General features: G+C 41.5%; 1 protein-coding gene across 1 annotated transcript; it reads left to right on the top strand.

The window, feature by feature from the left end:
- The first annotated feature begins 11,774 nt into the window (after nucleotides 1–11,774).
- LOC122464075 (trefoil factor 3-like) lies at nucleotides 11,775–16,554 on the top strand. The gene is made up of 3 exons (XM_043538177.1): nucleotides 11,775–11,904; nucleotides 14,816–14,962; nucleotides 16,334–16,554. The coding sequence occupies exons 1-3, from the start codon at nucleotides 11,823–11,825 to the stop codon at nucleotides 16,345–16,347; spliced, it is 243 nt and encodes an 80-aa protein (XP_043394112.1). The 5' UTR covers nucleotides 11,775–11,822; the 3' UTR covers nucleotides 16,348–16,554.
- The last annotated feature ends 2,440 nt before the right edge of the window (nucleotides 16,555–18,994 follow it).

The raw sequence follows: 18,994 nt of genomic DNA on the forward strand, positions 1-18,994 counted from the left end.
TAGTTTGTATTCATACTGGCTCATTCACTTTAAGGTCCCTTTACATTGATGGAATAAAGGACTAATCAGATACCTCCAAAGCAAGAAGTACAAATGGCTACAACTTGAGCTAAAGAGCCAAGCTCTGTAGCTGTGAACTTTAACAGCCTGGCATCCTCAAGCTCAGTCACAGACCTAACTTACATTGAGCGGTGGGTTAGATGCTGATAGCTGTAAATTGTGGCAGATTAAGTAGTTATTAGACACAATTCCCTCCCTACTTGATATAAGGAACACAAACACTAAGAAGTGGCAGAGTCAGAACAGTAAGGAATTGCTGTGTGGAGCTGGTGAACTACACGACTCAGAGATGGTTTCAGGAAACCTCTGCAATTCATTCATTCAGGAATCCTGCCAGGAGAGTGCAGCAGATTGAGAAAACATTGTAAAATAGGTACCTGTACTGGATTAAAGGAAGAGTGCTTCTGTACAGCTGAACAAATAATGGATTGTTTGCTTTTTTTTGGTTTGCTGGCAATTTTGAAAACAATTCAAAAAAGTTTAGTTTTGTCTCAAACCGAAAAAGACATTTTCTGAATTTTTTTCGCAAATTGAAAAAATGTTTGAGTCAAAATCTTTTTGGTAACTGTCATAAATATAAAGGGAAGGGAAAATTCCTTTAAAATCCCTCCTGGCCAGAGGAAAAACCCTTTCACCTGTAAAGGGTTAAGAAGCTAGTATAACCTCACTGGCACCTGACCAATGAGGAGACAAGATACTTTCAAAGCTGGAGAGGGGAGAAACAAAGGGTCTGTGTCTTTCTGGGTGATGCTTTTGCTGGGAATGGAGTCTTAGAACTTAGTAAGTAATCTAGCTAGATATGCGTTAGATTATGATTTCTTTAAATGGCTGAGAAAATAAGATGTGCTGAATGGAATGGATATTCCTGTTTTTGTGTCTTTTTGTAACTTAAGGTTTTGCCTAGAGGGATTCTCTATGTTTTGAATCTAATTACCAGGTAAGGTATTTACCATCCTGATTTTACAGAGGTGATTCTTTCTACCTTTTCTTCTTTTAAGAAACTGAATGTTTTTTTCATTGTTCTAAGATCCAAGGGTTTGGGTCTGTGGTCACCTATGCAAATTGGTGAGGATTTTTATCAAACCTTCCCCAGAAAAAAGGGAGGTAAGATTTGGGAGGATTTGGGGGGGAAAGACGTTTCCAAATGAACTCTTTCCCAGTAACCGGTGTTAGACGTTTGGTGGTGGCAGCAAAAGTCCAAGGGCAAAGGGTAAAATAGTTTGTACCTTGGGGAAGTTTTAACCTAAGCTGGTAAAAGTAAGCTTAGGAGGTTTTCATGCAGTTCCACTTTAATAAATAATTCAATAGTCTCCACAGCAAGGATTTGAATTTAGGCCTCCTACATGAGGGCCTCAACTACCAGGCCATAGAATCATTGTCATTCACTTTCCTTGGCCAAGTGACCATCCATTGTCATCATGAAGGGCTGTAACTAAGCAGGGTGTTTGTGGATCACAGTAGTGGCTAAATCTGGGATTTGAGCACCTAAATTCCTTTGTGAATCTGGGCCCTGGAGCCATGTACCTGTGTGGCTCCTGCAAGTGCTAACACCAGTATAACTGATTCAGTGCTAGTGCTGGCATGGGGGCGGGGGCGTGGAGGATCTTTGGTACATTCCTCAGTATCTCTGTGTACACATCCTCACGAGAGCTAGAGGCAATGCTTTGGGCTAGCACCCAAAAGGTGCTCTCCACCCTCAATTGCCCCTGAAGTTAGTGAGCTCCCAGTTGCACTGGTGTCAGTGGAGTTACTCCTAACTGTAACATCAGTGTGCGATATCAGGCCCTGGGGCAGCTGAGTGCATGCCCCAACTCACTTCCCTTTTACACTACTAACTGCTCACAGCAGAGTCAGTTGCCATTAAAGAAATGATGTCAGAAAATAGGCCAACCACACCCTGATATACAGATCCACAATTCTGGCACCACCTAATGGAATAGGAGAGGTACATTTATTTATGTTATTACCCTTGCTTAATCACTGTATTATTTAAGAGTGATTGCCGTCTTAGTCTGTACTAGCAAAAACAACAAGGAGTCCTTGTGGCGCCTTAGAGACTAACAAATTTATTTGGGCATAAGCTTTCGTAGGCTAAAACCCACTTCATCGGATGCATCCGATATGCCCAAATAAATTTGTTAGTCTCTAAGGTGCCACAAGTACTCCTCGGTTTTTTTGTATTAATTAAGTGGTCTCAGCTGGGTTTTGAATGAACACTTTATAGAGTTGAATGCACTGGAAGAAGGGAGCATTTCATTGCTTTGCACCTGTTATTGTTTTTCAGGACTATTCAGGGTTAAGAGGATATGAAAGCTTAAACTTTGCCAATTGCTACAAAACAGTTATGATTGGTGATTTTTCTGCATGTGCAACTAGTGCTTCTCTCCTGGCCTTGGTAACTATTGGAACTGGCCAGCACACCAGACTAACCTAAAAAAGCTTCCATGGCCTTTTTTTGTGATTATACTGGTCAGGACGGTGGGTTTATCTCAATATGTCTAAAGGTACTTATATGCCCTCCCCTTATCATTATATCTGAGCAGCTCACAACCTTTAATGTATTTATTTATCCACACAACACCACTGTGAGGTAGGGCAGTGCTCTTATCCCCATTTTACAGATGGGGAACTGAAGCACAGAGAGGCTAAGTGACTTGCCCCAGATCTCATAGGATGCCTGTGGCAGAGCAGGGAATTGACTGCAGAGCTCCTGATTTGTGCCCTAATCGCTAGGCCAACCTTCATTCCTCATTTAAAAAAAAAGCCCACTATTTCCATACTCAAAAATACTAAAACTCTATGTTTGGCTTTGTAGTAAACCATCTACTTAACGTATTTCAGTGATCAGACTGCAGGACTTTTGGGCTTCTATATGAAGATTAATATAATTAAACAGTTAAATTAAATCTCTGGTTCATGGCCCAGGCAAGCACAGAAAATAGTAGAGCTGGTCAAGAACTTTGACTAGAAAAATAGGGTTCCATTTTTTAACTTTCCCTATAAGATACCACATAGTGTTTATCGGAACTATGGAAAGGAAAACCAAAGGAGTGAGCTTTGCAGCAGCTCAATAGCATATTTGGTGTGGCCGATCAGATCGTAAGGGTGACTGCATCATATCAACTACACCCTTGTGTAAATGAATTACTCCTAACAAAATACTTAGTTATCAAAAATATGAGACCTACTGATTCTCTTAACAGGCTTTCCCCTAAAAGGTGGGATTATGTATAAACGGAGGTGATATAAAAATCAAACAATTAGGGCTAGACTGTGAGTGACCCCTGCTTAACCAGGGACACATAAGAAGTCTTCCTGTGCCACTTGGTTGGCTGTGTAACGGCCACTCACAATAGCAGTCTGTGTGCGCCGGGGAATGGGCAGGGCCATGGCTCCACACCAGCACATGGAGCAGGGCCAGTGCACTGGGTGCGGGATGTTCTTCTCCACCCTAATCTATGGAGCAGATTGCTTATTGCCCGTACACAAGGAACAGCCCTGGCAGAGACTGTGTTCTCCAAGACGCAATCTCTGGTGTGGCTCTGCACCACCCTTTTTCAGGATTGTGGCTTAAAAACTACAATCTATCCTAAAGCGTTATCTCAGAAATAAACACACAGCAGCACACATTTGTCTAAGATGGGGGGAAACACCACCACCCTGAATGTTTGCCTCTGCACCATTTCAGCTGCACCTACACTGAGAATTGCAGGGACTACTCCCATCATTGGTCTCACACTGGTGCAGTTCCAATCGTGCTAGCAATAGGAGGAGTGCTTTGCCAAGTCCTTGAGGAATTTACTGTTTCTCTTACAGACTGAGCTCTCTGACCGGAGAATCTCAACTTTCATTTTTTTAAAAAATAGCTTCTAGTCCTCATGGTTTCAGAGAAAAGCCTGAAAAACTGAGCCCAATGCACCCTAAAAACTCAGAAACCAAGTCATATAAAGAAAACCTCAACAAATATTTTCTAAAATCTCATATTTTTTAAGCCAATTGTGGGATTTTGGGGGGCTTACTCGTTATTTCTGAATGTTTGGGATTAGCAATATTGCTAGTGTAGACTGCCTGGCGAGCTGTCTAGAGTGTCTCGTGCCCGAAAGAAGCAGGGCACAAACCCCAAACTGGTTGTGAGTTCTAAACTTAGATTTCACCAACCAAGTATCCAGTGTGAATTCCTCCAGCACGACAACAGCCTTAACATGGAGTCACAGACAGCCCCCTCGGGCTGCCACCTAGGCAAGCTTGCCTTTGTGATGGATGATCCCTTACACCAAAAATCACCACGATATTTAAGTTACTTCTAGTCCCAGAGGACCAGTCACTTATCCCAGATCAATTGTACCTCAGATCTCAAACCAAAGACAATGCTTGTAGCCAATTCCATAGTCCTAACTAAATAAAAAGAAATAAGCGAGTTATTTACAAGGTTAAAGCAGGTAAACATACACACACAGGAGCTACCATCTTAGATTCCAAAAGGTGATAGCAGCTGCTATATATGCAAGCGCTCTGTGTCGCTTTAGGGCTAACCCAAACTAAGGGCTTGTCTACACTACGCAGCTTTTAGTGACAAGGCTGTGTCGACACAGCCTTGTGACTAAAAGTCAGTGTGTGTGAACGCTGTCGACTTTTGCCGACAAGATACTTCCAGCCCCGCGAGAGGTGTTAGCTTTGTCGGCATGAGAGCGCTCCTGCCAGCAAAGCTGCGTTCACACTGCCACTTGCGTCAGCAAAACGCTTGTGTTTTACGGGGGGGCGGGGGGGGGGCTTTTTTAAGTACCCGTGAAAGACAAAAGTTTTGTCGACAACATTGTTCAGTAGACAAGCCCCAAGCTGCTTGGGGATCCCTTGCTTATGCTTCAAATTATTGCCCTCTCCGAACTCCAAGCAGCATAGTGATACAGTTCCTCTGTGTCAGACATTTTTATTCCCTTCCCCCAGAGTTCAAGCTGATGGGGTGAGTTCATGCTCAGGTCCCCTATTCATGGGGGTGGAGGGAGCAGTCAACACAGTCTTTGTCCTTTGATGTGTCACAGTGGCTCCTTTGGTTTCAATGGGCTTTCTTGTGTACAGGACCAGCACTTTACATTAATTAATGCTTCTTTCCTGTTTGGTGAGTTGCATAATTAGAGAGGTTTACAATGCAAACACTCAGCATAATTTATACCAGGGGCTCCAGATGTTATAAGTGAGATCAATACATGCAGCATCCTACGAGCATTTCATCAAGTCTAAACACTAAATGCATTTGTATCAACTTAACATCTATTTTAACAATACTAACACACCAGTGAGACAGACTGGTTTCCAGCTGTGCATTTGTCAGTGTTCAGTGAGGCCTAGGGGCCTTGGCATGAGCTGGCACCTTGTCCGCCAGCATCACAATGCCCAGGGGCAGTTCTCCCAAAGTAAAGAGTGCTTGTGGATGACCAGTCCACTTCAAAGTGTGAATACTTTAGAGTCATCTTGTAGGCCCCTATCTGGCAAAGGGTTCCATATGGATGGACTGGTGCTTTCGTATGGAGTCCCACTGACTTCACTCAGACTCTGCATGTGTGTGAGGGTCCACCACAGAGATCCTGTTACAGGGTAGGGACCTTAGCACCTTTTCTTTTGAGACACACCCAGTACAAAGGTTCAAAAAGCAGGGATGAAATCTTGCCCCACTGAAGTAAATGGGAGCTTTGCCACTGACCTATTTGGGACCGTGATCTCACCCCAGATCCTTTTATCCAGCTGTTAGATCTACCAGCTTCTAATGCTAACCCAATTCTTTTCTGTGTGACTATTGTATCTGGAATAAGAGGGCTTAAACTGGTAAACAAAAATATTACCCTACTACCACCATGGTCAGCAGGTAATTTCTTGTCAGACAGGTTCTGGGGCTTAAAAAAGACTCTACAAACAGGGTATTTGCAACCACATAGTAAAGACAGTAATATAGACACTGTGTCTCAGAGGAATCAAAATAACTTACCTATTGGGTTTCTGATTAATAATAATAGTAAAAATATTTTGTGATGTACATGATGTCCAGACTACAATGTTTTTACCAGTAAACCCATAGATATGAGTATACAGCAAATTGGCATTCTGAATACTGCATTAAAATGAAAAATTTCAGTTATTAGCCTCGCCCATTTTTCTCTACTGTAGAATCAACAGTCTGTTTAAAACTAGTGCAAACCCATGGAGTGTGTATTTGTGGGCTGAAGAATTTTAGGTATGGGGATCTGGGTAACACCTTTGCTGCTCCTTTGTTTGCATGAGGCCTCCTGATATCTGAGCACTGGTAACCACAGAAAGAAGATACAGGCTGCAGCATGCAGCAGTGGCCCATTTGCTGGAGATGTTTTGACTGCAAGGGAGAAACAGGTGCTGCTGTTGGCATCTCTCCCAGAGGATCAGAGATACAAAGTAATATATGTGATATGTTATTTTTTACGTTCCTTCCTGATCCCTTTCACGCTCTTGCCTCTTGAATGCACCTTGTCGTTTGTGGGGGTATTCCGGTGATCACATAGCTGAGTTCCCCACTGCAAAAAAGACACATACAGAGAAAATACATTTCTGTGGAAAATTCTGAGCAAGCCCCATTACACTAGTACACTGGTGAGACATAAGGCAAATCCTCACTTGCCCTTAGTTCTTACCTAGGCAAAACTCACTTGACTTCAGTGGGAGTTTTACAGAGTAAACTGTGCACAGAGTTTAGCTATATTTGACATAAGTGGATTCCCTGTAGTAATCAATACAATAGCTTGCATTGATATCAGTCTACGCCTTTCACCACTTGGCCCCCATCACCATAAGTGATCAGAATAACCTTCAACTCTTTAATGTATTTATCTTCACAACATTCCTAAGAGATAATGAAGTACTGTTTTTCCAGGTTGGAGACTGAGGGCCTAACTTGCCCAAGATCACATGTGGAGTTCATGGGAGAGCCAGGACTTGAATCGAGGTCTCAGATGTCCCAGCTTAGTGGCCTAACCACTCGACTGTCTTTTAGCTTCATCTAAACTACTTTCCATCCCACAATGCTTTAATAAACTCTATACAGGACTTATTTTAGGCACCACCAAAATGCAACTCTCTGGAGAGGAATATTGAAACTTTTTAAGGGAATGATCGTTCCATTGAAGTCAGTGTTAATTTTGCCACCGGCTTCAATGGGACCAAGCTCAGGCCCTAACAGTACATAGCAAAAATACACAATTAAAGACAGGACAAGAATAAAAAACCTGAATACAATTCAAGTGCTGGGGGGATTTATATAAGCAAAATGTAGTTATCTAAATTGAACAAGGACAACAGGGGCTGACATCCTCACTCTTCAAAAAAGCCATGCTCTGGAGTCTTCAGTGATGACGAGTCCCTTAATTTCCCCTCTAGAGTGCACTTTCAGCATTTCAGGTACCCCAAAGACCACATTGGGATATTGCTTCAGGGCTGATTCATAAAAGGGAGGAGTGCTTCTTAATACAGAATTGCAAATACATTTCTATGGGGTGTACATGAATGAAATAACTAATGTTCCCAAGGAGTGCTTGTTAGCTGAAGTGCTGGTTTTTCGAACCACTGATATTTTCACATGGCTGACATTTTATAGGGCAGTAGGACATTATCAAAAGCCATGTTGTTCTAAGTTTAAACATTAATGTGAAAAAGGAGCTGGTAGTTACCCAGCATTAGGGAACCCGACAATGTCTCTTGAATGTTCTGAACTTCTGATCACTTCAAGGACTGAATGAATCTAATTTTTATTCCTACAAGAGCAGCTGCTCCTGATGATCCATCTCCAATATTTAATCAGTGATATACTAATCACTGAGCACCTGAATTATGTTGCTCATAAAATAATATTGTATTGCTGTACTGCAGATCCCTATTGAAAGACAAAAAAGAAAGGGTTCCATTTAATAACGACGTGAAAGATTAAGTAATACCCTTACTTAGACTTCACAGATTTCCATCTGTAAGCAGAACTTGGAGAGAGAGAATTGAGTATTAAGACCTATGAATTCAATTCAATTCAATACTAGAGCTGGGTGAATTTTTTGTGTGTGCTGAAAAATGCAATGTTGGTCAACCTGACACTATTTCAGAATTGGACCCTTTTGGTTTTGACCAGCTTCAGAACAAAAGAGCATGTGTGTGTTCATTCCCTGTGAGCCTAGTGGTTCGGCCATCTGCCCGGTATAGCAGAGACCCAGGGTTTGAAACCCTGCTGTGGAGCAAAGACTCGAACTCTGATCTTCTCTCTGCCTGATGGAGAGAAGGGACTTGAATCCATGTCTGCCACCTCTCAGGTGAGCACCTTAAACACCAAGCTATGTAGGGGCTGCTTCTCTTTTTGGCCCAATGTATAGTTGTATAGTTATACAAGTCAACAGGAGATACTGAGAGCAAACTGCCCCCGCCCACCATCAGCTTAGTAGTTTGGAGCCTCAAGTCAGAAGGGGTAGCTCTGAGTTCAAATCCTTGCTCTAGCATAGGCCCCCAAAACTGGATCTAGCAGATGCCAGGCAAATGCCCTGACTGTGGAGCACCCTGGTCTACACTGGGGGGGAGGGGAGGGGGATCGATCTAAGTTATGCAACTTCAGCTATGTGAATAACGTAGCTGAAGCTGACGTACTTAGATCGACTTACCGTGGTGTCTTCACCACAGTGAGTCAGCTGCTGCCGCTCCCCCATCAACTCTGCCTGTGCCTCTCGCAGCGCTGGAGTACAAGAGTCAACGGGAGAGCGCTCAGGGATCGATTTATCGCGTCTAGACTAGATGCGATAAATCGATCCTCGCTGGCTCGATCACTGCCCGCCGATCCGGCGGGTAGTGAAGACCTACCCTTTTAAATAAGGGTCACATACCCATCGTTTTCCTGAAATGGACCTTTCTGATTTGCTGAGAAATTCCAAACATTTTCAGAACCAAACTGAATATTTTTTCGGTTTGCTCGCTGAACCGAAAGATCGATTATTCACCCATCTCTACTTGTGGCCTTAATGAAAATGTTCTGGAAACTGTTGTGTTTATAACAGCTCCTCATAATAAATCCATTTGTTTAGCTTGCAGTGGGCCAATTCCTGAAGTCCACACTTAGACTAAATTCCAAACTGCTGTGAGAGTTTTGCTTGAGAGAGCAAAGAGTAACTACTTCAGGAATTTACTCTGTAATAGGTGCAGGGTGTCCTCACCATACAAGCCAGACTGAGAACCAGTTCTCCTCTGCCTTATACTGTGTGTAGTAACTGATACCTGTGCAAAATCAGTTTCAAGTGGCTGTAAGATATAACCTAGTCAGAACAGATTGTGTTTTATGCCCAGTTTGCCCAGGTATAAATGACTACACAAGATACAAGTCTGGGCCCCATTGTGTTCTTATACCAGTTTTGCACATAGCTTTTCAACAGCATTACCTTGATGTACTCTAGAATGAGATCGATATCCAGGTCTCCGTTTTCTGCTACCTTTCCTGAGTCATATTTATTAAGATGTAACAAAAAGAAAAAAAAAGTCACAGAACACACCCTGGCTCTCTTTGTCTAGGGTCTCATTCCACACAAACTACAACAAGCAAAAGGAGGGAAATTCAGTCCGAAACATAGTAAAATTGCCCAGGCAGCTGTTTGGATGAGTTCTTCCTGTAGGCTCCTTGGCTTATCTCTTTCAAGTCCCAGTTTCCTCTAAGGGAAAAGTTAGTGAGTTATATAACCTCCTGGTGCTTAATTGACAGGGAAACATGGACCACTTGGCAAGAAGACCCAACTTCTTAATCCCTGATGGGCTTGGATACATCCCTTTTTGTGCTCACAGGGTTCCTTGTGTATATGATCCACCTGCCAGGGTCCTTGATCATCCTCATTTCCCAGCAATAAGGCAGGACTGGGTCTTGGTGCTTTATCATCCTGTTGTCTACAATGGTTAATTCAGATTTTTAATATCGCTCAAACTCCCTTCACAATAATGTTCTCTACTATTTTGCTTATCAACATGAATCATTTATCAATGTGTATCATATCTCCCCCTAGAGAAGATAATTATCTGGAAAGAGAAAAAGACAGAGAGAAAAGATAACTAGGATGGTAAGAGACGTGCTGTTGTAAATAATACTTTGCAGTTCTACAAGGGAAGTAAGCACCATATGCCAGTTTTAGAGATGAGGTAAGAGAAGCACAGAGAGGTTACAGGATTGCTCATAGTCTCCTGAGTCCCTAGCTGTATGCTAAGTCCATTAGACCACAGCTACCCTCACTGGGGGAGAAGTGTCATTCTGCCCATGCCAATCTATCTACCTCTGCCCTCAAGCACGACCCCAGAGACTTATCAGATAATATACTGTATTCTCCCACCTGTCCCATTCTGAAGAGAAGCAAGTTGAAACAATCATACATTACTTACAGGAGTCTCTTGATCCCTATGCATTGATGTAGTGTCAGAAATATAGCATTTATCAAACTTCTGTGGCTTGGTGTCACAGCCCCGGTCCAGAAGAGTCCGAGAAGAGTCCAGGCACTACCTCTGATTTGGGATTTCTGAGTATACTTTTGGGATGCAGATTCTCTTTCTAGCACCCGTTTCTGAGAACTGAGACCCCACAGTCTGAATGCCTGGTCTCTGTGACTTGTGCTGGCACCTCCGCTGCTCAAACATGTCTTTTCCCAGAGCTCCAACCTTGAGGATTCTCTAGTTTACCATTTAATTCTTTGGGGACACTGAATAATTGAACCAAACAGACCTAGACCTTGCAAAGATTTCTAGCACAATTATTCTTTACTTTAGGTAACACAAGAGAGAAAGAGATCTAGGACAAAATTTTAAAAAAAGCCTGTATGCCATTCACTGCCTCACTTCCTGCAGCATTCTTGTGGGATTTGGGCCAGTGTCCTTTCCAGTCATTCACTCCTGCAGCTCCTGGTTTCCTTTCTGGACCATGGAGAGAGACAGACCATCTTTCCATTGTCTCTCAAATGGTCAGCAAGAGACCCTTCCTTTTACAACTTCCAGACCCCTTTTTCAGGTGACCCCCTGATCAGCCTCATCAGGAGATCCAAGTCCCCCACCTTTGCCTGGCTAGCAGTTCACTTTGCAGAATCACTCTTGGTTTGGCCACCTTCTTTGGCATACCCATTGTATGGCCCAGGTAGACCTATTCAAATGACAACAAGTCTTGATAGACCACTCACCCAACCCAGACACACTACTACACTGATCACCTATTACTCCCAGCGAGCATCTCTGGAAAGAAGTTAACCCCCTGCGGTCAGGTAACAGGCAGCACAAGATTAAACAGGTAAACTGAGTCTCACATAATATTTCATAAACATACTACAGAAGTGTCCCACATTCTCCACACCTGGCAATAATAAATCATTTATATCATATTTTCTCTCTGTTAGATTGATACTGTGATTGATAGAGAAGGTAAACTGAGAGAATAGTGACCAACTCAAGGGTAGGTATGAGTGACTCATGAGGGAAAATGCGCAGCCTACCTTTGCCACATAAACCTCCCACTTAGATTAATATCCAAACCCTCATTCCTGTTTCTTGATCATGCACCTGGGCTGAACAGGGGTTACCCCAAAATAAGTACACAGGTGGAGTCCGGATACAAAATAACCCTCCCAAGATAAGCAGTATCTGAAATGACTGAGCAAACATATGGGTATAAAATTAGCTTTTCTACAGATTTTCACACTGTACTAATTGTCCTAACCACCCTGAAGGTTCAGGACCGAGGACTGCAAGCGACAATGGAACACAAGGGGTGCTGGGTACTGGCAATTGTCCTTATTTTAGGGCTCAGCAGCCTCGCTAATGGATACATACAACTATGTAAGTGCATTGGTTTCATTTTTTATGTGTTGATAACAAGCAAAGTCTTGTGCTGATTATTTGGTTAATCAAACCAAGTAATACATTCAAGGGAAGTCTGGGAGAAATCTTAATTTTATCTAAAGAGCTCTGTTAAACCACCAAGCTCTTTCTTGAGGATTGTATCCTTTTACTCATCATTATTATCAGTAATAATTATTATTTCTTGAGCACCATTTGGCCCAAAAGTTTACAGTCAAATTAGCTTCCATTTTTTGTGGGACGCTGCAAAATCTGTCTTTTCTATTACCAAGAACTGTACATAATGCCACAATAAGTGAAATGAAATCAAAATTAGGATTCTTTGAGGATTTTTAATGTTACCATTTTATAGAAAGTCTGTTTTATTGCAGTAGTGGGGTTATCACAGAATGGGATCTTAATCCTTCTAAGATCCCTTGCAATGGAATGCAAAATTTCTTATTACAAATTCAGCTTATTAGTAACAATCAAATGTCAGAACCACAAATGATGAAGACATTCTTCTTCTTATTTTCATATACAGAACAGCTGACTAAAACATTTGAAAACAATTCCCTTATATGTCAATTAGCTCATGTGTTTTTCCTTTTCCTCATTTGTAGCCATATCACGGTCTTAAAGTATAAAGATGATCTCAGCTCTTGTCCCATAAATACTTGCACACATGAGTGACTTTATAATGCTGCATGGTCCCATTAGTTACTCATGTATGCATGTGTTTGCAGGATTGGGGCTAGAGTTTTTTTAAAAAAAACAAAAAGCACTATGCAGGTTTTAAATAACTTTTTCTAAAAAATCTGTGCAGATCACAATGGGCTTGAGATTGATCTCACATCCACCCATCATTTTATATTGTATTAAGTGAGTGAAGTTCTTAATGTTTTTCGGGGGGCGGGGGCGTGTCAATTCCATAAATTGTCTGTCAGTCAGTCAATACCTTGACCGCAAGTAATTCTCTACTCTAAAAAGAGCAAGAGTTTGTGGTGATGTATGTAGACAGCAATCTGTGTTTGAAATCACAACTGGCCATTAGCCCTAAATTGAACTTCTACGATTAAGACAGGGTTCTGTAACAAAGCCTTCACTTACTACTCTAACTGAAAACACAATGCTTGGTGTTGCAAATTGGTCCTCATCACTAAAGACAACTTTATAGTAGCTTTAAAACAAACCTAAGGGGAAGCTGTCAACGGACCGTGGAATTCTGAAGCACCGGGAGAAAACTGTGGCAGAGATGCAGAAACAACAAAAGTGCCATGGGCGGTACATTGTTAACATGAATGGAAAGGAAAGTTGTAACACCCTAAATCATTTGGAAAGGACAAGTAACTCAAAATTCTGTGAAAACCTGACATTTAAATGTACTCACTTGCAATGTATCATGTAGGTAAATGCTTTGCCATTAAAGGCTCTGGAAAATCTCAAGCCAATGGCACTATTTGAATTAGCAAGGCCTGCCTGCATGAGTGAGATGTTTCTGCATCCAACAATTGCAATTCATTTGGGCCCTGATTGAACAAAGCACGAAAGCATGTGCTTACCGTTAAGGACACAAAGCCCTTGACTTCAGTGGGAGCACACATGAGCTTAAAGGTAGGCATGTGTGAAAGTGCTTTGATGAATCTGGTCCTCAAGATGCTAAAAGCAGCTCAAAGAGATTTTTGTCAAAAGAAACAGACAAAGAAAGAACCCTTTAAATGTGATGTTTGCAAAGGACACAAATAATGCGGGGACTGATACTGCAGACAGTCAATCAAAACTCCCATCAAAATGAGCCCTGCAGAGAAGTTTATCATCTAGAAGTTAATAAGCCAAAACAAGAGGGAATACAGAGACTTAATTGTTTCCTCTGTTGGGATTGCAGCATTGGCAACTCTCACAGTTTAACAAGTGTCTGGTGCTATTTGGTGCTTTTCTTAAAGCCCCTCTTCTGGAGTCATGAAAGTTAGAGGAGAATCTCAGCTTTCATTTGAAAAATAAGGCAGTTTCTAACCCTCCTGGTTGCAGAGAAAAACTTGAAAACGTAGCCCAAATGTAACCGAAAGGCCCAGAAGCCAGAAAACAAATCAAAAGAACCCAAATTATATATTTGTTCATTTGGGATTTTTTAAAATATCATAGTTTTAAACCAATTGAATGAGTTTTTGGGGCCTAACTCACAATTTTTGAACACTTGAGGCTGGCAATACTGGGATTGTGAGTCATCGTCTCCAAACAGTTTTCTCACAGGAGGAATAACAGCTGCAACAGGAAACAATAAAGTTTACAATGAATTAAAAGTTTTAAATAGGACTCATTTTATTACTTACAACTGACATCACCATTGTTATTGAATGGATGGGAGACTGTAGCCAAGGTATGTTTTGTTCCAGCAGTTTAGTTATAATGAAAGTATTATATTTATAGAAGCATTTGATGTCTATCAATTACCATTACAATATGAATTTGAGGCATATTGATACTAAGGAACATATTTTGCCCTTGGATGCATGTGGGCTGAAATTAATGTGAGCTTCAGTGGGTGATGTTTACATAGATAACAAACCATGCTGTGTTACGCTAGGCTGGGTAAGGGATCTAAGAACTATAAACCCTCATGCTTCATATTTCATGAACCAATATCTAACAAAGGGGTTTAGAAAGGAACTTCCTCTACGGGCAGAGAATTCCATAATTACTTGCTATAGGGTTTTTGCACCTTTTTTGAAGCATCTGATACTGGCCAATATCAGAGACAAGATGCTGGGCTAGATGGACTGCTGGTCTGATGCGGCATGATAATCCCTAGGTTCCTGTGTGCTCATCCAAGTGTGAAGATCACAGTGCAGAGTGGCCCTAAATAATTAAATGAAACTCACACAATCAGTTAACTTGACTTTGTTTTAAACAGCTCAAGAGCAATGTGCGCAGCAGCCATCTGCCAGAGTGAACTGTGGTTATCCGTACATCAGTGCTGAGGCATGCAACAACAGAGGGTGCTGTTTTGATAACTCTATTGTTGGTGTCGTCTGGTGCTTCTTTCCTAGGACAGAAGAAGGTAATAGAGCCATGGGCCTGTTTTTCCCAGTTTCTGAATACACGGAAAACATCACTGTAGTATAGATTAGCTCAGTGTGATTAACCTAAAGCAGTAGTTGGATGGGAGAAAATCGTCTGTAAACAAATGACAGTTCTGGGCTGGGATTATGTGCTAAAACTCCAGGAGGCACAGAACACACAGGACAAGCCAGCGGCAGAGAGGGCCAAAGCCTTTAATCTACTTTGGGGAACCTTCCCAATTCTGGACACCTTCCAATTCTGGGCTAGGCAGTGGCCAAAACTTGGCAGAATATGAGTGAGCGTGAGGATGGGGGAAAAATCAGTGTCTGGGGAAAGCAGTGGCACGGCGGGTGAGAAAGGAGAATATCCATCTACATATCCATTCCTTAATTTATTGGATTATTTTTACGTACATAGTAAACACCATCTGACATATCCGAGACTGCATATTTCTGAAGTTCCGTTAGGGTTTGTGACTTATAAATTAATACTGTTGGGGAAACATGGGACTTTTGGTGCTGCTCTGTAAAACATTAGAACTGAACAAAATTTGGAATTTTGGTCCCATGGGAAATCCTGACATTTCCGCAAATTTTTTTCATCCCACAATGGGGTGAAAGGTGGAAATTTCTATTTGTTTGTTTGTTTTTTGCAGAATGGAAATTCTAAAAACATTTGATTCACCATTGTTGAAACGATTGAAATGCAATATTTTGACATTCCCAAAACTGAAATGTTTCATTTCGGTGTATTGAACTGAACCCAAACATTCAGCATTAATCTGCCTTTTCCCATTGTGGCTCATTGCCTCTTGGGAGCTATAATTCAGGGGTTTGATGTCCCTATCCTCCCCTATGGGCCAGACTACATCTCACATGATACACCCAGAGTCATGTTACTCCCATTATGCATCATGCAGCTTGATCAGAGGGAAATCCACTTTGGATTGTGGGAGATGTAGTATTCCAGGGAGCCTGGCCCAAAGGAGAAGATGGTGCCTCCAACTACAGCTCCCATAAGGCAATGCACTGATAGGGAAATTCAGCTTAATGTTTTGTTGAACTAATTCAAAACAAAATGTTTTGGATCAGTTCAACAAAACAAAATATGCTGATCTGGGTTTAACTGATCCAAAATTAAATATTTCATTTCAGGTTTCCTGATGAAAAATCAATTTGGGGGGCAAAATCAAAATTCTCCTGTGGAAATTTAAATTTTGCTGAAACTCATTTTCCATAGGAAAATCATTCCCAACCAACTATAGTAAACACCTTTGAAAGTTAGCTAGCCCTGTCTTTGACGTGGAATGGACAGACTTTGGTTTGGAAGCAGATATCAATGATGTGCTTTTGTTTTGTTTTGATTCCAGAATGTGGCATCTAGAGTGAATCTGTCTCTCTCCGCTGAAATTCCTGAAGCAGGACAAGAACAGAAAGCTTTCCTGTCTTACACTATGATTTACATTAATTGCCGAGCCATTTTTGGCTCTTGTACTTTTGCTTTTCAGTGAGATGGCTCACCACTTCTGTCCACAAATGTTTCAATACTTTACTATACAAAGCACATGTCTTAATAAAAGCGGCAAACTAAAAGCTTTAAAGCAGTTTCCAATTCTTCTGCAATTACCTTGGGGCTAGATTCTGATTTGTGCTAGGGACTAAGAGGGATTACAAATCCCCCAACATCCCTATAAGGGCCCTTGGATATAGGTATGCGTGAACAGGTGTCCCACACATGTTGGAAATGGGCAGAAGCTTTACCTGCAATGGTAATAACAAGCAGAACATCTGTAAAATATGTATGTCTTATGTAACTCTTCATGGCACAGAAAGAATGCAGAGTGCCAAATGAGACCAAAACAAAAAGAGAGAAATTGATGTAATCAGTGCTTCTGAATGATCTGACTCTTGACAGTTTTTCTTCAGGAAATAGATCTTCCAAAATATACTTCCTAGATAGGTTCCCTTTTATGGAACTTCTAAAGATAGGCCTCACTACTGAGGCATTGTACTACCTTAAAACTACTAACCATCTCTCTAACAATCTGATCCCTGCCCAGTTACTTTATCCTTCAAAATAATTTTAAAGATGATGTAGGAAAAAGATTAACCCTTATTGTGATAACTTTCCCAAGACTTTGTGCTTTTATCCTGCATTATGAATCAGGATTTAAACGGCTAGTAAGTTGAAGATACAGCACAGAAGAGAAGCACAGAAAATCCTTTTACTTAATATTCTCTTTATTTTTTTAATGTACTTAAAATGAGTTACAGAAGGTAGTTGTACATGTAATGTATACCACTTCTCGCACAGTCGCTAATGAGAGGTTTGTGTTTTGGCTTAGTTTTATAGTATTCACTATAGAATCACACCCTGAAATAATGAGTTTACATTGACACTAGCACTAGATAACATTTTTGGGAGGCCTGGTGCTTTTTGGTCTAGAAAGGGTTAGTTTGGGGAGCAGGCAAAGTCCATGACTATGACCCATACCCAACCTTTTAATTTTGCAGGCCTATATAAATACAATATCCACGGCGATCTCAGCTTTAATTGTAAAACTGTCTGGCCTGTAGCAATAGGTTTGCCTTTTTAAGGCAAAGGATGAAACTTTGTCCGTATGATCTTTCCAAAAGCTCACTAGTTGCTCATATCATCCAGGATTGGCCATTTTACTGACCTGTAAAAAAACCAATAGGCAAGGGTCCCCTTATTACGAGTAGCCCTGTGGACCATTTAAGAATGGGAGTCAGTGTTGTATGAGCTGCCTCTAATGAGCTTAGGCCCACTACACAAATCGACAGCTTAATAGGATAAGAGGAAACCTTGCCCAATGAACTAAGCATTAGGACTGAGAGTAAGAGACTCATATTCTAACCCCTGCTCTGATACGGGTATCCTCTGGGGCTTCAGTCAAGTCATTTAATTTTTCTGATGTTGTTCCGTGCCTGTAACATGGATCATCTACTAATAGGACCTCCATCATTGAAGTGTCTGAGCACGGAGTGACTGAATTTAGTCTCATAATACTCTTGTGAGGCTATTATCACCATTTTACAAATGGGGAGCTGAGGTACAAAGAAACTAAGGGAGAAATCCTGACTCCACTGAAGTTAATGGCAAAACTCTCACTGATTTCAATGGGGCCAGGATTCCACCCTTGAGTGGCTTGTCTGAGGTCACACAAAGTCTGGGAGAGATCTGGGCATTGAACCTAGAATTCCCAAGTCCCATTTCAGTGCCATAGCTACAAAATCCTCCCTTGTAACTCTGTCACAGGGAGCAGGAGATTCCTTAATATTTGTAAAGCACAACTTGGAGTGCTAAAAATCACCAGAAGGAACATGTATAAAAGCATCTGAACAGCTCCCAGACAAAAAGGCGGGGAACGTGGGCAAGAAGGAGCACGTCTGTGGTGACACGGACTTCAGCATGATTCTCAGCATGATGAGGTGCTTAGCAACATGCTCCTCTCTTTGGCCTTACTCCTCCCAGGCATGAGTAACTTGACAATGCTCTCATTTATACAGGATTGGGTTTGTCTGCACACCCTGGCCTGTTCATCGCTCCTTCCTTGCATTTATACGGACTATATCTTTGTCCTGCTCTTCTGCTTCCTCCTTGATATTTTATCTGAAAATGTTCACCTAATGAGAAGATTGACCCTGTACCAGAACTGTACATAAGGAGAGCATGCACGCAAGTAATATACAGCATGCTTCATTAGTATGTGTGTACAGGAATGAAACTGTTGTAGACCTTCAGCTTTTCAGAATGAAGAAAGGAGAAGATGAGGAGCACAGAGAGTTGAGTAATGCTGCTTGATATGGCTTACTCTTTAAGAAGTTTCCCAGCACCCTCTAGTGCACAGTCGGTGACTATCTCATCTGAGAAAAGGCATTGGTATAAATAGGAACTAGGGTCATGGCTAATTTGTATTATTATTAAATATTGATATTGTGGGTAGTAGCAAGAGGCCAATCAGGCTGGGGTTCCATTAGGCTAGGCACTATAAATGACAGTCCCTGCA

The sequence above is a fragment of the Chelonia mydas genome, chromosome 1 (assembly GCF_015237465.2).
Source record: "Chelonia mydas isolate rCheMyd1 chromosome 1, rCheMyd1.pri.v2, whole genome shotgun sequence".
Lineage (NCBI taxonomy): Eukaryota > Metazoa > Chordata > Testudines > Cheloniidae > Chelonia > Chelonia mydas.